The sequence below is a fragment of the Thalassophryne amazonica genome, chromosome 17 (assembly GCF_902500255.1).
Source record: "Thalassophryne amazonica chromosome 17, fThaAma1.1, whole genome shotgun sequence".
Lineage (NCBI taxonomy): Eukaryota > Metazoa > Chordata > Actinopteri > Batrachoidiformes > Batrachoididae > Thalassophryne > Thalassophryne amazonica.
The window spans coordinates 51603457-51616306 of record NC_047119.1 but is presented as its reverse complement, the minus strand read 5'-3'; the positions used below and the strand labels follow the sequence as shown (position 1 = coordinate 51616306).

At 40.7% G+C, this 12850-nt stretch overlaps 1 protein-coding gene across 2 annotated transcripts in view; it reads left to right on the top strand.

The window, feature by feature from the left end:
- Positions 1–9024: 9024 nt before the first annotated feature.
- ehmt1b (euchromatic histone-lysine N-methyltransferase 1b) overlaps positions 9025–12850 on the top strand; it is an 82495-nt gene continuing 78669 nt past the window's right edge. For both annotated transcript variants that reach the window (XM_034193099.1, XM_034193097.1), the window contains exon 1: positions 9025–9091. In XM_034193099.1, coding sequence (XP_034048990.1) covers positions 9071–9091 — 21 coding nt within the window. In that variant the 5' untranslated portion in view covers positions 9025–9070. The remainder of the gene's footprint in view (positions 9092–12850) is intronic.

Genomic DNA, 12850 nt, shown 5'->3' with positions numbered 1-12850 from the left:
TTTAAGTTTGTTCCAAGTTTGTTAAGTTGTCCATGACTCTTTGTCTGTTTGTGTCTAAAGCCACCTTGACACTTCCATGAATTTGATTCCCGCTCTGGCACGCAATGTTGTGTGCCACTTGCCTGAACTACTCGTGAACATTGCGCAACCTATTCACAAACACTGCATGACAGTTTGCGCCCGACAAATCCAAATCAAAGCAAATCCAAGGTGGATCTGCATGTTGAATTGGCACAGGTTTTACGCCAGATGCCCTTCCTGATGCAACTCCACATTACATGGAGAAATGTGGCAGGGGTGGGATTTGAACCCGGAGCCTTCTGAACTGAAACCAAGCGCATTAACCACTGCGTTACGTTCCTTTGTAAATATTGTACATAAATGTTTTTGAAATAAGCCAAAATAAAGGAAGGACTTTTTTTATTGGATTTCTTTACACAACAAATTTAAAGATTATTTAAAATGTGTTACTAGATATTCATGGTCCACATTTGTGATCACTGTGGGTCAGGGTGTGATCATTCTGTCTTACCAAGGAACAGTATCAGCAGGAGACAAGTAATAGTGTAGTAATAATAGTGTGAATATGTGTGTGACAAGTATTCATGCTGTTCTTTGGCCTCTTTCTGGCTGTGGTGTCTAGACAGATGCACCAGCCCTCCATTTGATGTCCTTCCCTTCATGCACCAGGTATCAGATGATCTATTGCTGAATCTTCTTCATGGTCCACATCTGTCGACACCAGCGGGTATCTGCTGAGGATGTGTAAAACACAGGCGCACATAGTTATCAGATTGATCGTCTCTGGGTGCTGTTACATCGTAGTAGAGAAACATCTGAGAGTGAAATTAGATTATGACGAGGTGTTACATCTGTAATAAACATAACTTTACAGATACATTATCTAATTTATGAGAAGGAATTTACCTAGTCTCTTGGATCTTCCTTGTGAATTTCTGTCAACTGGTCATTTTGTTCAAAGTGATGTCTTCTAGTCAACCGTTCCTTCACTAATTGCACGCATTGGTGCGACGAATTGCGTGCCAATGTCAAGGTGGGTTTAGCTCCAGTTTGAGGCTCCGGCTCTGTCAGACATTCAAGATGAAGTTGGAGCTGATGTTCCTGCTGAACATCTGGAATAAAAATACACCTTTTTCCGTTAATATTCAGATCAATACAAATCATTGATGAACGCATTTCAGTGTATGTTCTTTTTTTACTGCAGCATTATTGATAAAGATGAGGTTATATCGACAAAGTTGTTCCTCCGTGTGCCCACTTACACGAAGACTGTCCACGTCTTAAATGTGAGGTTGATTTTGTATTTGCTTCTATGAAAGAGAAATCAGCCACTTTAGTGTCCTAGAAAAACAAATCCAATTTGATAATGCATGAGGGTAGCTAATTACCCCATTTTAAAAACAATAAAAATAAATAAATAAATGCAGAGTTGCTCATTTGCTAATGTCCTTTATAAAGGCGTGGTGGGACGTGAGGCAGTGGTTCTTTTTTGCATGTCACAATGGGAAGACATCAAGGGAAAAACAATGTGAATAAATGTAGCCCGAGTACAGATTTCAGCGCCGCACCAGCTGAGGTCTGTTGCAACAAATTACTGAAACTTGCATCAGATTTTCTTGGAGCTAAATGTTTTCACCCAACCTGTGAGGTCACACGTGGTGTGCATTTTAATACTGAAGAGCCATAATTTGCTCTGAGGAAACTGCACCAGATCATGATGTGCTGGAGTTTGTGTCAGTTGAGATGTGATCCTGATGCAGATGTCAGCTTTCAGTCAAACCCAGTGGTTTCAAAGTGAATACTGTTTTGACTTTTTCTTTCTCTTGAAGAATTGCAAACATATATATAGTTTTATGGGAAATTCAGCACAACCGTTGTACAACTTTCAGACAGCCTCAATTCTTGTGTAATTTTTTATTTTGTTGAAAGTCTTAATTGTGCTACATGATTTCCGGAATTCTCTGCATTATTTTGGATGTGATATGAATACATGCCTTAAAAATCTCCCATCATGCCGCTGGCATCCTTCAGGAGCCTGTGATGGTCTTGTCTGTCGGGAAGGATGGTGGGATGAGATGTGTCCACGTGTGGACTGTGCCAAATTTAGTGTTTAAACAAACAAACATGAAACAGTACATCACTGGGCCTGTTGATCAATGTTTTATGCTCATTTTGGGAAATACAAAAATGTGCAGTTCTTCACAGCAGCATCTTGGCTTTCTGAATTCTTTTCGTGTTGCCTTTTTAATCCTGAGTCTGGATTGTTCTCCTAACGGTACTATAGCTTTATGAGGCCTCTTGTTCTGTCATTCCCCCCTCACATTTTGATGGGTGGTGTCTAGTTTGCTTTTACTCAAACTGTTTACAGGTTAAGTGTGCAGAAAGTCGCACCTCCATAAAAAATGTATCCTTTTTGGTACAGTGCAGAATCAAAGGTGTACCGTACAGAATAGAAATAAATTATTTGATGTCACATTTGTCATTGTGAATAACGAGCCGCTTGTTTCCAGAGCTTTTTTTCGTTGTGTGAACTGACGGCAGGAATTGCACCATTTATCCAGGTGTGGTGTCAGATTAGCAAATGAATTTTCAGTTACCGTAAAGTCAAAAGTAAGTTAATTTTTGCTTTGCATTTTTGGCATTGAGATGAAAACACATACACTGTAAAATCCAGTGAGTGACTGAATTAAAAAGGAGCCTTTCCCCCTTCAGCTTAACACAAAAATAAATGTTCTTATCATGTACATCTCCATATTAAAAGGGTCTATAATGAAGATAAGATGATTAAAATGTGGTTAACTTTGATGCACAATAAAAAAAAAAAGCAACTTTGTTTTGCCTGTATTTTTTTTTATTTAACCAGGCTAGTCCCATTGAGATTAAGCTCTCTTTTGCAAGGGAGACTGAATAATTTTGAATAGTTTCCAGTTCACCTAACCTGTATGCCTTTGGATGATGTACGAGTATATATAGATATATAATATCTCATTGACATTTGTGCCACCTACTGGACAGATTATGGAAAATTAGGAACAGGTATTTAGGAAACTTGTTTCCTACCTTTTAGTCGTGGAGCTTTTTTTCTGAATTTAACTATGAAATGAAAAACAAGTGGAGGAGTGAGGGCAGGGGAGAGAATTCATACACAGAAATATACTAAATTCTGAGAAATGAAGTTATTTTTCTGATTGTTTCACAGCAGTATAAGTCAAACCCACACAACCCTGTGGAAAGGATTTTGAATGAATGTAGCTGAAGCAGATGCTTCTTTCTTCTCTCAGCATGTGTGTGGTTTTGAAGTTACCTGTAGCTTCCAGGGCGTTCAACTGTTTCATTTACAACCCCTGGCAAAAATTCTGGAATCACCGGCCTCGGAGGATGTTCATTCATTTGTTTAATTTTGTAGAGAAAAAGCAGATCACAGACATGACAAAAAAGTCATTTCAAATGGCAACTTTCTGGCTTTAAGAAACACTATAAGAAATCAGGAAAAAAAATTGTGGCAGTCAGTAACGGTTACTTTTTTAGACGAAGCAGGGGGAAAAATATGGAATCACTCAATTCTGAGGAAAGAATTATGGAATCATGAAAAACAAAAGAACGCTCCAACACATCACTAGTATTTTGTTGCACCACCTCTGGCTTTTATAACAGCTTGCAGTCTCTGAGGCATGGACTTAATGAGTGACAAACAGTACTCTTCATCAATCTAGCTCCAACTTTCTCTGATTGCTGTTGCCAGATCAGCTTTGCAGGTTGGAGCCTTGTCATGGACCATTTTCTTCAACTTCCACCAAAGATTTTCAATTGGATTAAGATCCGGACTATTTGCAGGCCATGACATTGACCCTGTGTGTCTTTTTGCAAGGAATGTTTTCACAGTTTTTGCTCTATGGCAAGATGCATTATCATCTTGAAAAATGATTTCATCATCCCCAAACATCCTTTCAGTTGATGGGATAAGAAAAGTGTCCAAAATATCAACGTAAACTTGTGCATTTATTGATGATGTAATGACAGTCCCCAGTGCCTTTACCTGACATTCAGCCCCATATCATCAATGACTGTGGAAATTTACATGTTCTCTTCAGGCAGTCATCTTTATAAATCTCATTGGAACGGCACCAAACAAAAGTTCCAGCATCATCACCTTGCCCAATGCAGATTCGAGATTCATCACTGAATATGACTTTCATCCAGTCATCCACAGTCCATGATTGCTTTTCCTTAGCCCATTGTAACCTTGTTTTTTCTGTTTAGGTGTTAATGATGGCTTTCGTTTGGCTTTTCTGTATGTAAATCCCATTTCCTTTAGGCGGTTTCTTACAATTTGGTCACAGACGTTGACTCCACTTTCCTCCCATTCATTCGTCACTTGTTTTGTTGTGCATTTTCGATTTTTGAGACATATTGCTTTAAGTTTTCTGTCTTGATGGTTTGATGTCTTCCTTGGTCTACCAGTATGTTTGCCTTTAACAACCTTCCCATGTTGTTTGTATTTGGTCCAGAGTTTAGACACAGCTGACTGTGAACAACCAACATCTTTTGCAACATTGCGTGATGATTTACCCTCTTTTAAGAGTTTGATAATCCTTTGTTTCAATTGACATCTCTCGTGTTGGAGCTATGATTCATGTCAGTCCACTTGGTGCAACAGCTCTCCAAGGTGTGATCACTCCTTTTTAGATGCAGACTAACGAGCAGATCTGATTTGATGCAGGTGTTAGTTTTGGGGATGAAAATTTACAGCGTGATTCCATAATTTATTCCTCATAATTGAGTGAGTCCATATTTTTTTCCCTCTGCTTGGTCTAAAAAAGTAACCGTTACTGACTGCCACAATTTTGTTTCTTGATTTCTTATAGTGTTTCTTAAAGCCAGAAAGTTGCCATTTGAAATGACTTTAGTTTTGTGTCATGTCTGTGATCTGCTTTTTTCTACAAAATTAACTGAATGAACATCCTCAGAGGCCGGTGATTCCATAACTTTTGCCAGGAGTTGTACAAAGACCAGCTCTGGTGGCCACCAAAGCTGCTGCTTTGAAAGTATTAGAATGCCAATGTAGTTTATGTTGTTTTTGCTGTCCAGTGAAGATGTTTAAGTTTCAGATCCAAATATGAATTTATGACAGCAGTTGAGGATGTCAACATTTACAGAACAAAGTATATCTGGTGTCGCATCACCCAGTTTGTAGACAGTAAGCGGGAACCTGTTAGCACGTACCTAATGGGTGTGATCCAGGTATTTATTGTCACACTGAATGTTGAAAAGTAGGTTTGAATGTCCACATTGAGTTTTAATGTCAAATTTCACCTTCCACGGTATTGTAAGGTGAAACAAATTGGACATTTTGTATTTCCAGAACTAGCTGCCACTTCTGGGAGTGTGCTGTAAGCTGGACTCTGAATGAGGCCCCAATGTTATGTCTTGCTTCATGACCTTTCAAGATGCTTGAATGGTTTAGTTCCTCTGAAATGCACACATTTTAAAGAAAAAGTCTACAAATTTGAACTGTACTTCCAGAATTATGCAACAGCTTTATGCACGCTTAGATGTTGAACAGAATTCCAAAGTGGATCAGGTCTGTATTTGGTTGTTGAAACCTTCCCAGACTGAGCAGAACATGTATTCCAAAAAGGTCAAGCCACCGCGAAGACGAGAGAGCTGCCTGTTGTAATACAGGCCTTTTTGAAGATGTGAGGCATTGTACAAACACAGGGCATAGGTAATATGACCGTTTTAGAATGTACTCAAAGAAAAACCACTGGTTTCTAAGCAACAGGCATCAAATGGGTCAACCAAAGGAAACAGTAATGGCTAATACAGAAGCATTATGGGAACTGTGAAGAAAAACAACAGTTGGTGACATCAACAATAATCCACTATTCGAAGACCTCCAACTCAGAAACATCAAGACCACACCTCAAGATACTCAGCAGGACAAGTCACCAAGCCAAATGAGAAAACACAAAGAGAACAAATGGTGGATCTGAACTGCTTCCATTTATAGATGATGGAGACCAACTGTGCTCACTGGGACCTTCAAAGCAACAGAAATGTTTCTGTACCCTTCCCCAGATTTGTGCCTCGAGACAATCCTGTCTCAGAGGTCTACAGACAATTCCTTTGACTTCATGCTTGGTTTGTGCTCTGACATGCACTGTCAACTGTGGGACCTTATATGTAGACAGGCGTGTGCTTTTCCAAATCATGTACAATCAATTTATCCCAGATGGGACTCCAATTAAGCTGTAGAAACATCTCAAAGATGATAATTAGTGGAAACAGGATCCACCTGAGCTCAATTTTGAGCTTCATGGCAAAGACTGTGAATACTTCTGTACGTGTGATTTCTTTTTTGTTTTGTTAGTTTGTTTTTCTTTTCTTTTTTTTTTTTTTTATAAATTTGCAAAAATCTTTAAAAAAACATTTTTTCACATTGTCTTTATGTGGCATTATATGCAGAATTCTGAGGGAAAAAATGAATTTCATCCATTTTGGAATAAGGCTGTAGCATAACAAAATGTGGAAACAGTGAAGCACTGCGAATTCTTTCTGGATGCACTGAAAATCAGGAGGAACTTCGTTTTGTAGGATCACAGCGGAAAAACCCAGGACCAGCTGGAAGAATGTTATCAGGCAGAAAAAGTCATTTAAAAGTCAACAGTCTGTTTAAGGATGCATTTCACCTTCTGAAGTGGAAGTGATGAAGAATAAGTCTTAAAAAAATTACTCAGAAAAAGTGCAATTAAACAGACTTTGTCAAATAAAATCCAGTAAAAGAAATACTTTTCTATACTGTTCTTTCAAACTATGGAATGATCTGTCTCCTTTAAGGTCAGATGTAAACAGTTCTTGCATATGAAAACAGAAAAAAGAGGAAAATTAATTTACTGTGTAAGCTGTCTTATCAAAAATCTTATTTTTCTTTTGGCTGTTCCCGTTAGGGGTCCCCACAGCAGATTGTTTCCATCTCACCCTGTCCTCTGTATCTTCCTCTGTCACAACAACCATCTGCATGTCCTCCCTCAGCACATCCATAAACCTTATGTTTGGCCTCCTTCTTCTCCTCCTGCCTGGTGGCTCCATCCTCAGCATCTTTCTTCCTATATACCTTGGGTCCTTCCTCTGCACATGTCAAAACCATCTCTCTTTGTCTCCAAAGTGTCCCACCTGAGCTGTCCTCTGATATGTTCATTCCTATTCTTGACCATTCTTGTCACTCCCAAAGAGAATCTCAATATCTTCAGCTCTGCCACCTCCAGCTCTGCCTCCTGTCTTTTTGTTAGTGCCACCATCTCTAAACCGTACAACATAGCTGGTCTCACTCTCACTACTGTCTTGGAGACTTTCTCCTTCTGTCTTGCTGATATTCTTCGGTCACAAATCACTCCTGCCATCTTTCTCCACACATTCACCCTGCCTGCACTCTTTTGTTCATCTCTCTACCACACTCTTCATTACTTTGGATAGTTGACCCCAAGTATTTAAACTCATCTACTTGCACCATCTCTACTCATTGTAGCTGCACTATTCCACTAGGTTCCCTCCCATTCACACACATGTACTCAGTCTTGCTTCTACTGACTTTCATTCCCCTTCTCTCCAAAGCATATTTCCACTTCTCCAGACTAGACTCAACTTGCTCTCTACTCTCACTACAGATCAAAATGTCATCTGCAAACATCATAGTCTATGGGAACTCCTGTCTGATCTCATCTGTCAACCTGTCCATCACCACTGCAAACAAGAAAGGACTCAGAGCTGATCCTTGGTGTAATCCCACCTCCACCTTGAATAAGTCTGTTATTCCTACTCCCCATCTCACCGCTGTCCCACTATTCTTGTGTATGTCCTGCACTACCCTAACATACTTCTCTGCCACTCCAGACTTCCTCATGCAATACCAGAACTCTTCTCTTGGCACCCTGTCATAAGCTTTTTCTAAGTCCACAAAGACACAATATAACTCTCCACATCATCCAAACGTTTCTCTTTTTCATTTTCTTCATTCATCAGCTCCTCAAAATATTCCCTCCACCTTCTCAACACACACTCCTTGCTTGTCAGTACATTACCATGTGTATCTTTTACCACCCTAACCTGCTGCACATCGTTTCCAGCTCTGTCCCTTTGTCTGGCCAAATGGTACAAGTCCTTTTCTCCTTCCGTACTACGTATTCAGCTTCTTGTACAGCTTGCAATATGCCTTTTCCTTAGGTTTTGCCACTTCTCACCTCACACCACATCTCCTTGTACTGCTGTCTACTTTCTTCATCTCTCAAACTATCCCAAAACGTTTTTCGACAACCTCTTTCTCCTTATGATTCTGTGGACCTCTTCATTCCTCCATCTTCCACTGTCCAGATGCCACATCCCGTACCTTCCCAGCTGTCTCCCTCACCACATCTCCAGTACTTTGCCAGTTGTCCAAAACCTCTAAAGTCATCCTACAGCCCACCTATGCTGTCTAACTACACTCTCTCCTGCCACCACCTTACAATCTCTGATTTGTTTTTGCTTGCGTCTCCAATAAAGAATGTAGTCCACATGTGTGCACCTTCCTCCAGTCTTGTCACCTTGTGCTCCTCCCTTTTCCTAAAGTAGGTGTTCACCACAGCCATTTACATCCTTTTTGCAAAATCAACTACCATCTGCCCATCTACATTCCTATCAAAAAATATGGGGTTTATTTATTTTGCTTAATTAGTTTGTAATTTTTTTCGGGGGATTATGGTGTATACATTTTGTTTAGAATAATTTAATGTTTATATTATATGGTTTACTAATTTTATTGAATAAATGTATTATAACAATGCTTTATGCTCCACTGTGGAAATGTCACAGTTTTACGACTTTCTAGGGTTCCTTGCTAAGATGACATTAACCAATAAATATGTGAAATTTGTTTTAGCAATGAGATTAAAAATTCGAAACGTAAACATTGTGTGCGTGTCATATTTCGTCATACATCTCAGGTGAGGCGTCACTCCGGGCGTGACTATAAATATGACGTAAGCACAGTGGGCGGAGTTTACGTCCAAGCACCATGGCTTCGGTTGGAACAGAGGTAAGTGAGTCTGAGTCTGCTAAACTCGCTTTACGTTCACACAGTTTCTGCGCTTTTTATAAACGGGGCTCCGTTGTGGGCGGCAGCTCCTGCGCCCTGACCGGGAGACGTGTTGGTGTCGAACGGTCTGTTTGTCGTCATTTGTCCACTGCCAGTCCGGACTATCTGGCTTTTGTGCTGGTCCGGAGGGTAACTGAATGTGCAGGAAGATGCTGCGCCCCGGAATGTGAATGATCGATACGCGGCATGGTGGAGGCTTTTCACAGCGCTTTGATCATACACGTTCCGGGTTTCATGTCACCGTCCTACTCCTGTCCACAAAATCAACCACACATCGCGAACTACAAAGCGGTGTTTTCACATTATAGTCTGTGAGTTTGTGACCTGCTCACTGCCGGCTGATTTGGACTACGTTTCATAGTTAGCCGCTAGCAGCGATGCTAGTTAGCACGCTCTGAAATCTGATTAGATTTAATTATCTTTATTGTTGTTCTCTTCAAGCTACATATACCGGTCTCTACAAACTTCGGATTAAGAAAAACGACGAATGTTGTCGTCCTGGTTGCCTTGTTGTCCCACATGGTTATTGATGCAGTCCAAAGAATAAGACTGCGACGACCCGCAACCTCCCACTGTAAACATATGGCGCGAGACCCGGTGTTGCAAAAAATTCTATGACCCATCACATTCTGTGACATCACGATTAGGAATTGTAGGGGATGGCCAGTTAAGTGTTTTTCTTGTACATTTTAAGACCAATACTGGACGTTTCAAAATACTGTTACAAGCAACTACTGAAATATAATACTGTTGTTTATATTTATCTGATACAAAAAAAAACAATAATGCAGATGAGTTTGTTCATCCGTCCCAGCCAACTTGTGTGGACGACTCAAAAACAAGGCGTCCAGATTACTTGTGGGGCTAGCAAATGAAGTCATGTGATGACATTTGTTGGCCTCACAAGAGCAGAAGTCTACATCCAAAACTATGTTTCAGTTTTTCGTCTCATTCCTAAGATAGGATCATTAATATTTTTTAGGCTATGGCCTCTGATTTGGAGTTGACCTTTGACCTTTACATGACCTGTGCTGCCAGAGGACTTTTCACTGACTTTGTCCAAGTTTGACTGTAGTTGCTAATTGTGTTTTGGTGATACTGTTGCAGACAGTAGTTGATGACCTCTGATTTGAACTTGAAATTAGAACTGTGACCTTGAAATGACCTGTGTTGCACAAAGACTGTCTGCTCAGTATATTCACCAAGTTTGACTGAACTTGCTAATTGCACTTTGAAGATATTGTAGCAGACAGTTAATGATCCTTGATTTGAGCTTGATATGATAAGTATGACCTTGATATGAAGTGTCTTGTAAGAGGATCAGGGGTCGAAATACATTTTTTAACCTACTTGCACTGGTGCTAGTAACAAAAAAAATTACTTGCACCAAAAAAAAAAAGTTGCTTGCACAACCAGGGCTTGACAATAAGGCAATTTATGCACTGGCCCACAGGGCCAGTAGAATTTGAAAGTTACTGGCCCGGATGAAAATATCACTGGCCCATACTTTCACGCCCGCGCCGAACCGGGGGGTAACCGATATGAATTTTTTAAATCAACACTCAGACATTAGAATTGGGTTTCCTTAACGCAAAAACACTTGAAAACAAACACAATAATATTCTTATACTACATGATAAAAACCTTAAAGTGAGTCAACTTTGAAAAAAATGTCGGTAGGTAACTGATAGGAATTTTTTCAACACTCAGACATTAATACAAAAATAAATTTATTTCTTGATCATTTACAAAATTAATATGTTAAATTTCATATACCAAGCTCCCTTGCTAATGTTGTCACTGTGGGGTTTCCACAAGGGCATACTGATTAGACTTTTAAACTGGCGTATGAAATCATACCAGATGTCTACCAGGACTTGGTATATTTATACGAGGGCTGTCAATAAAGTAACGGTCCTTTTTATTTTTTTCAAAAACTATATGGATTTCATTCATATGTTTTTACGTCAGACATGCTTGAACCCTCGTGCGCATGCGTGAGTTTTTCCACGCCTGTCGGTGACGTCATTCGCCTGTGAGCACTCCTTGTGGGAGGAGTTCGGCACTTCGGCAATGTTCCGAACATTACGAAGTGACGCAACATGTCCTGTCTCTGGTAGCAGCCTGTAAGCAGGACTTATGTGTCTTTTGTCCTTTATTTTACAATTATGACAAGAGTTTTTGGAGTGAGCAGCAGCCCCACAGCAGCGGGAGCGGAGCTTCTTTCTTTTTTTAAATTTTTTTTTATTGTTTACATGTGCGCGCGTGAATGGGACAGTTGGTCCTCAAACTGGGTCCCTCAGAGGCGGAAGGACCACTGAAAACATCCGTCATCCAGATGCAGCTCCTGCAGCAAATAATAATACTGCCTGAATTGGGAATGTCTCATGATGTTTGTCAGCTTTCCACAACAACTCGCTCCGTGTGATCAAGGTCCGTCATGTTAACTTGACTGACAACCGGAGCCGGCGAGCTGAATGGAAGCTCCTCCTATTTGATGACGCACTGGGGCGAATTTTCGCAGCAAAAGCAGAGCGACACACCCGGCGAAGGAGGCGCGTCCATTGCCACGCGATCCCCGCGAATTTATAGCGTCTGATCGCGCCCGGTGTGAACGTGGCATCAGACTAATAAATTTGCCCAAAGCAATTTTAATTCTTATTGGCCCATACGGACCAGTGAAATATGAACTTCACTGGCCCGTGGTGGCCCGGAACGTGTAAAAAAGGCCGCCGGGCCATCGGACCAGTGCTATTGTCGAGCCCAGACAACCAAAAGTCAGTCTTATATCAACCTTAAAACTCCTCCTCTGATGTGTCTGACTTTTCCTTTCTGGGGAGAGTTTGTGGGAGGGCAGCAGCAGCGGCAGACAGTTTTTTTTTTTTCTCACGTGCACGCAAACGAGTCATCCGTGAAGATTATTTTATTTATTAATGACACAGATGTATAATAAAACAAATGGTGACTGGTTTATTACACAATTATGACAGAGTTTGAGGGGAGAGAGAGCAAGGAACCGCAGCGGCAGCCAGTTTTTTTTTTTCACGTGCACGCGCAAACTAATCGTCCGTGAAGATAATTTTATTAACTACATACACATGTAATCCCTATGGAAGGACGCGTTGTAGCACCACAAAAGTTCAAGCCACGCAACGTGACGCGAATGAAGTGCCGCAAATGAAGTGATTGGCACGATATCGTGTCGCGCCGCCCTCCTCCCCAAGTTGAAAAATCTGAACTTTTTCGTGTTGTCGCGCCGTGATGACCAATCAGGGACTGGATGTGTAGTGACATGAAGATGTCTGGAGTTTATACTTGATGTGGACATGTCCTGTGTCTGACAGCCAGCCTGTGAGCAGGAGGGGAGAGCGAGCAGCACCGCAGCAGCAGCTAGTTTTCGTTTATTTTTCAGATGCACGCGCGAACTAATCCTCTGTGAAGATCATTTTATTAACTACACAGATGTATGATAAAACAAATGGTGACTGGTTTATAATACAATGATGAGAGTTTGAGGGGAGAGCGAGCAGCACCGCAGCAGCAGCTAGGTTTCTTTTTTTTTTTTTTATGTGCGTGTGAACGAATCCTCCGTGAAGATCATTTTATTAACTACACAGATGTATGATAAAAAAAATGGTGACTGGTTTATAATACAATGATGAGAGTTTGAGTGGAGAGCGAGCAGCACTGCAGCAGTAG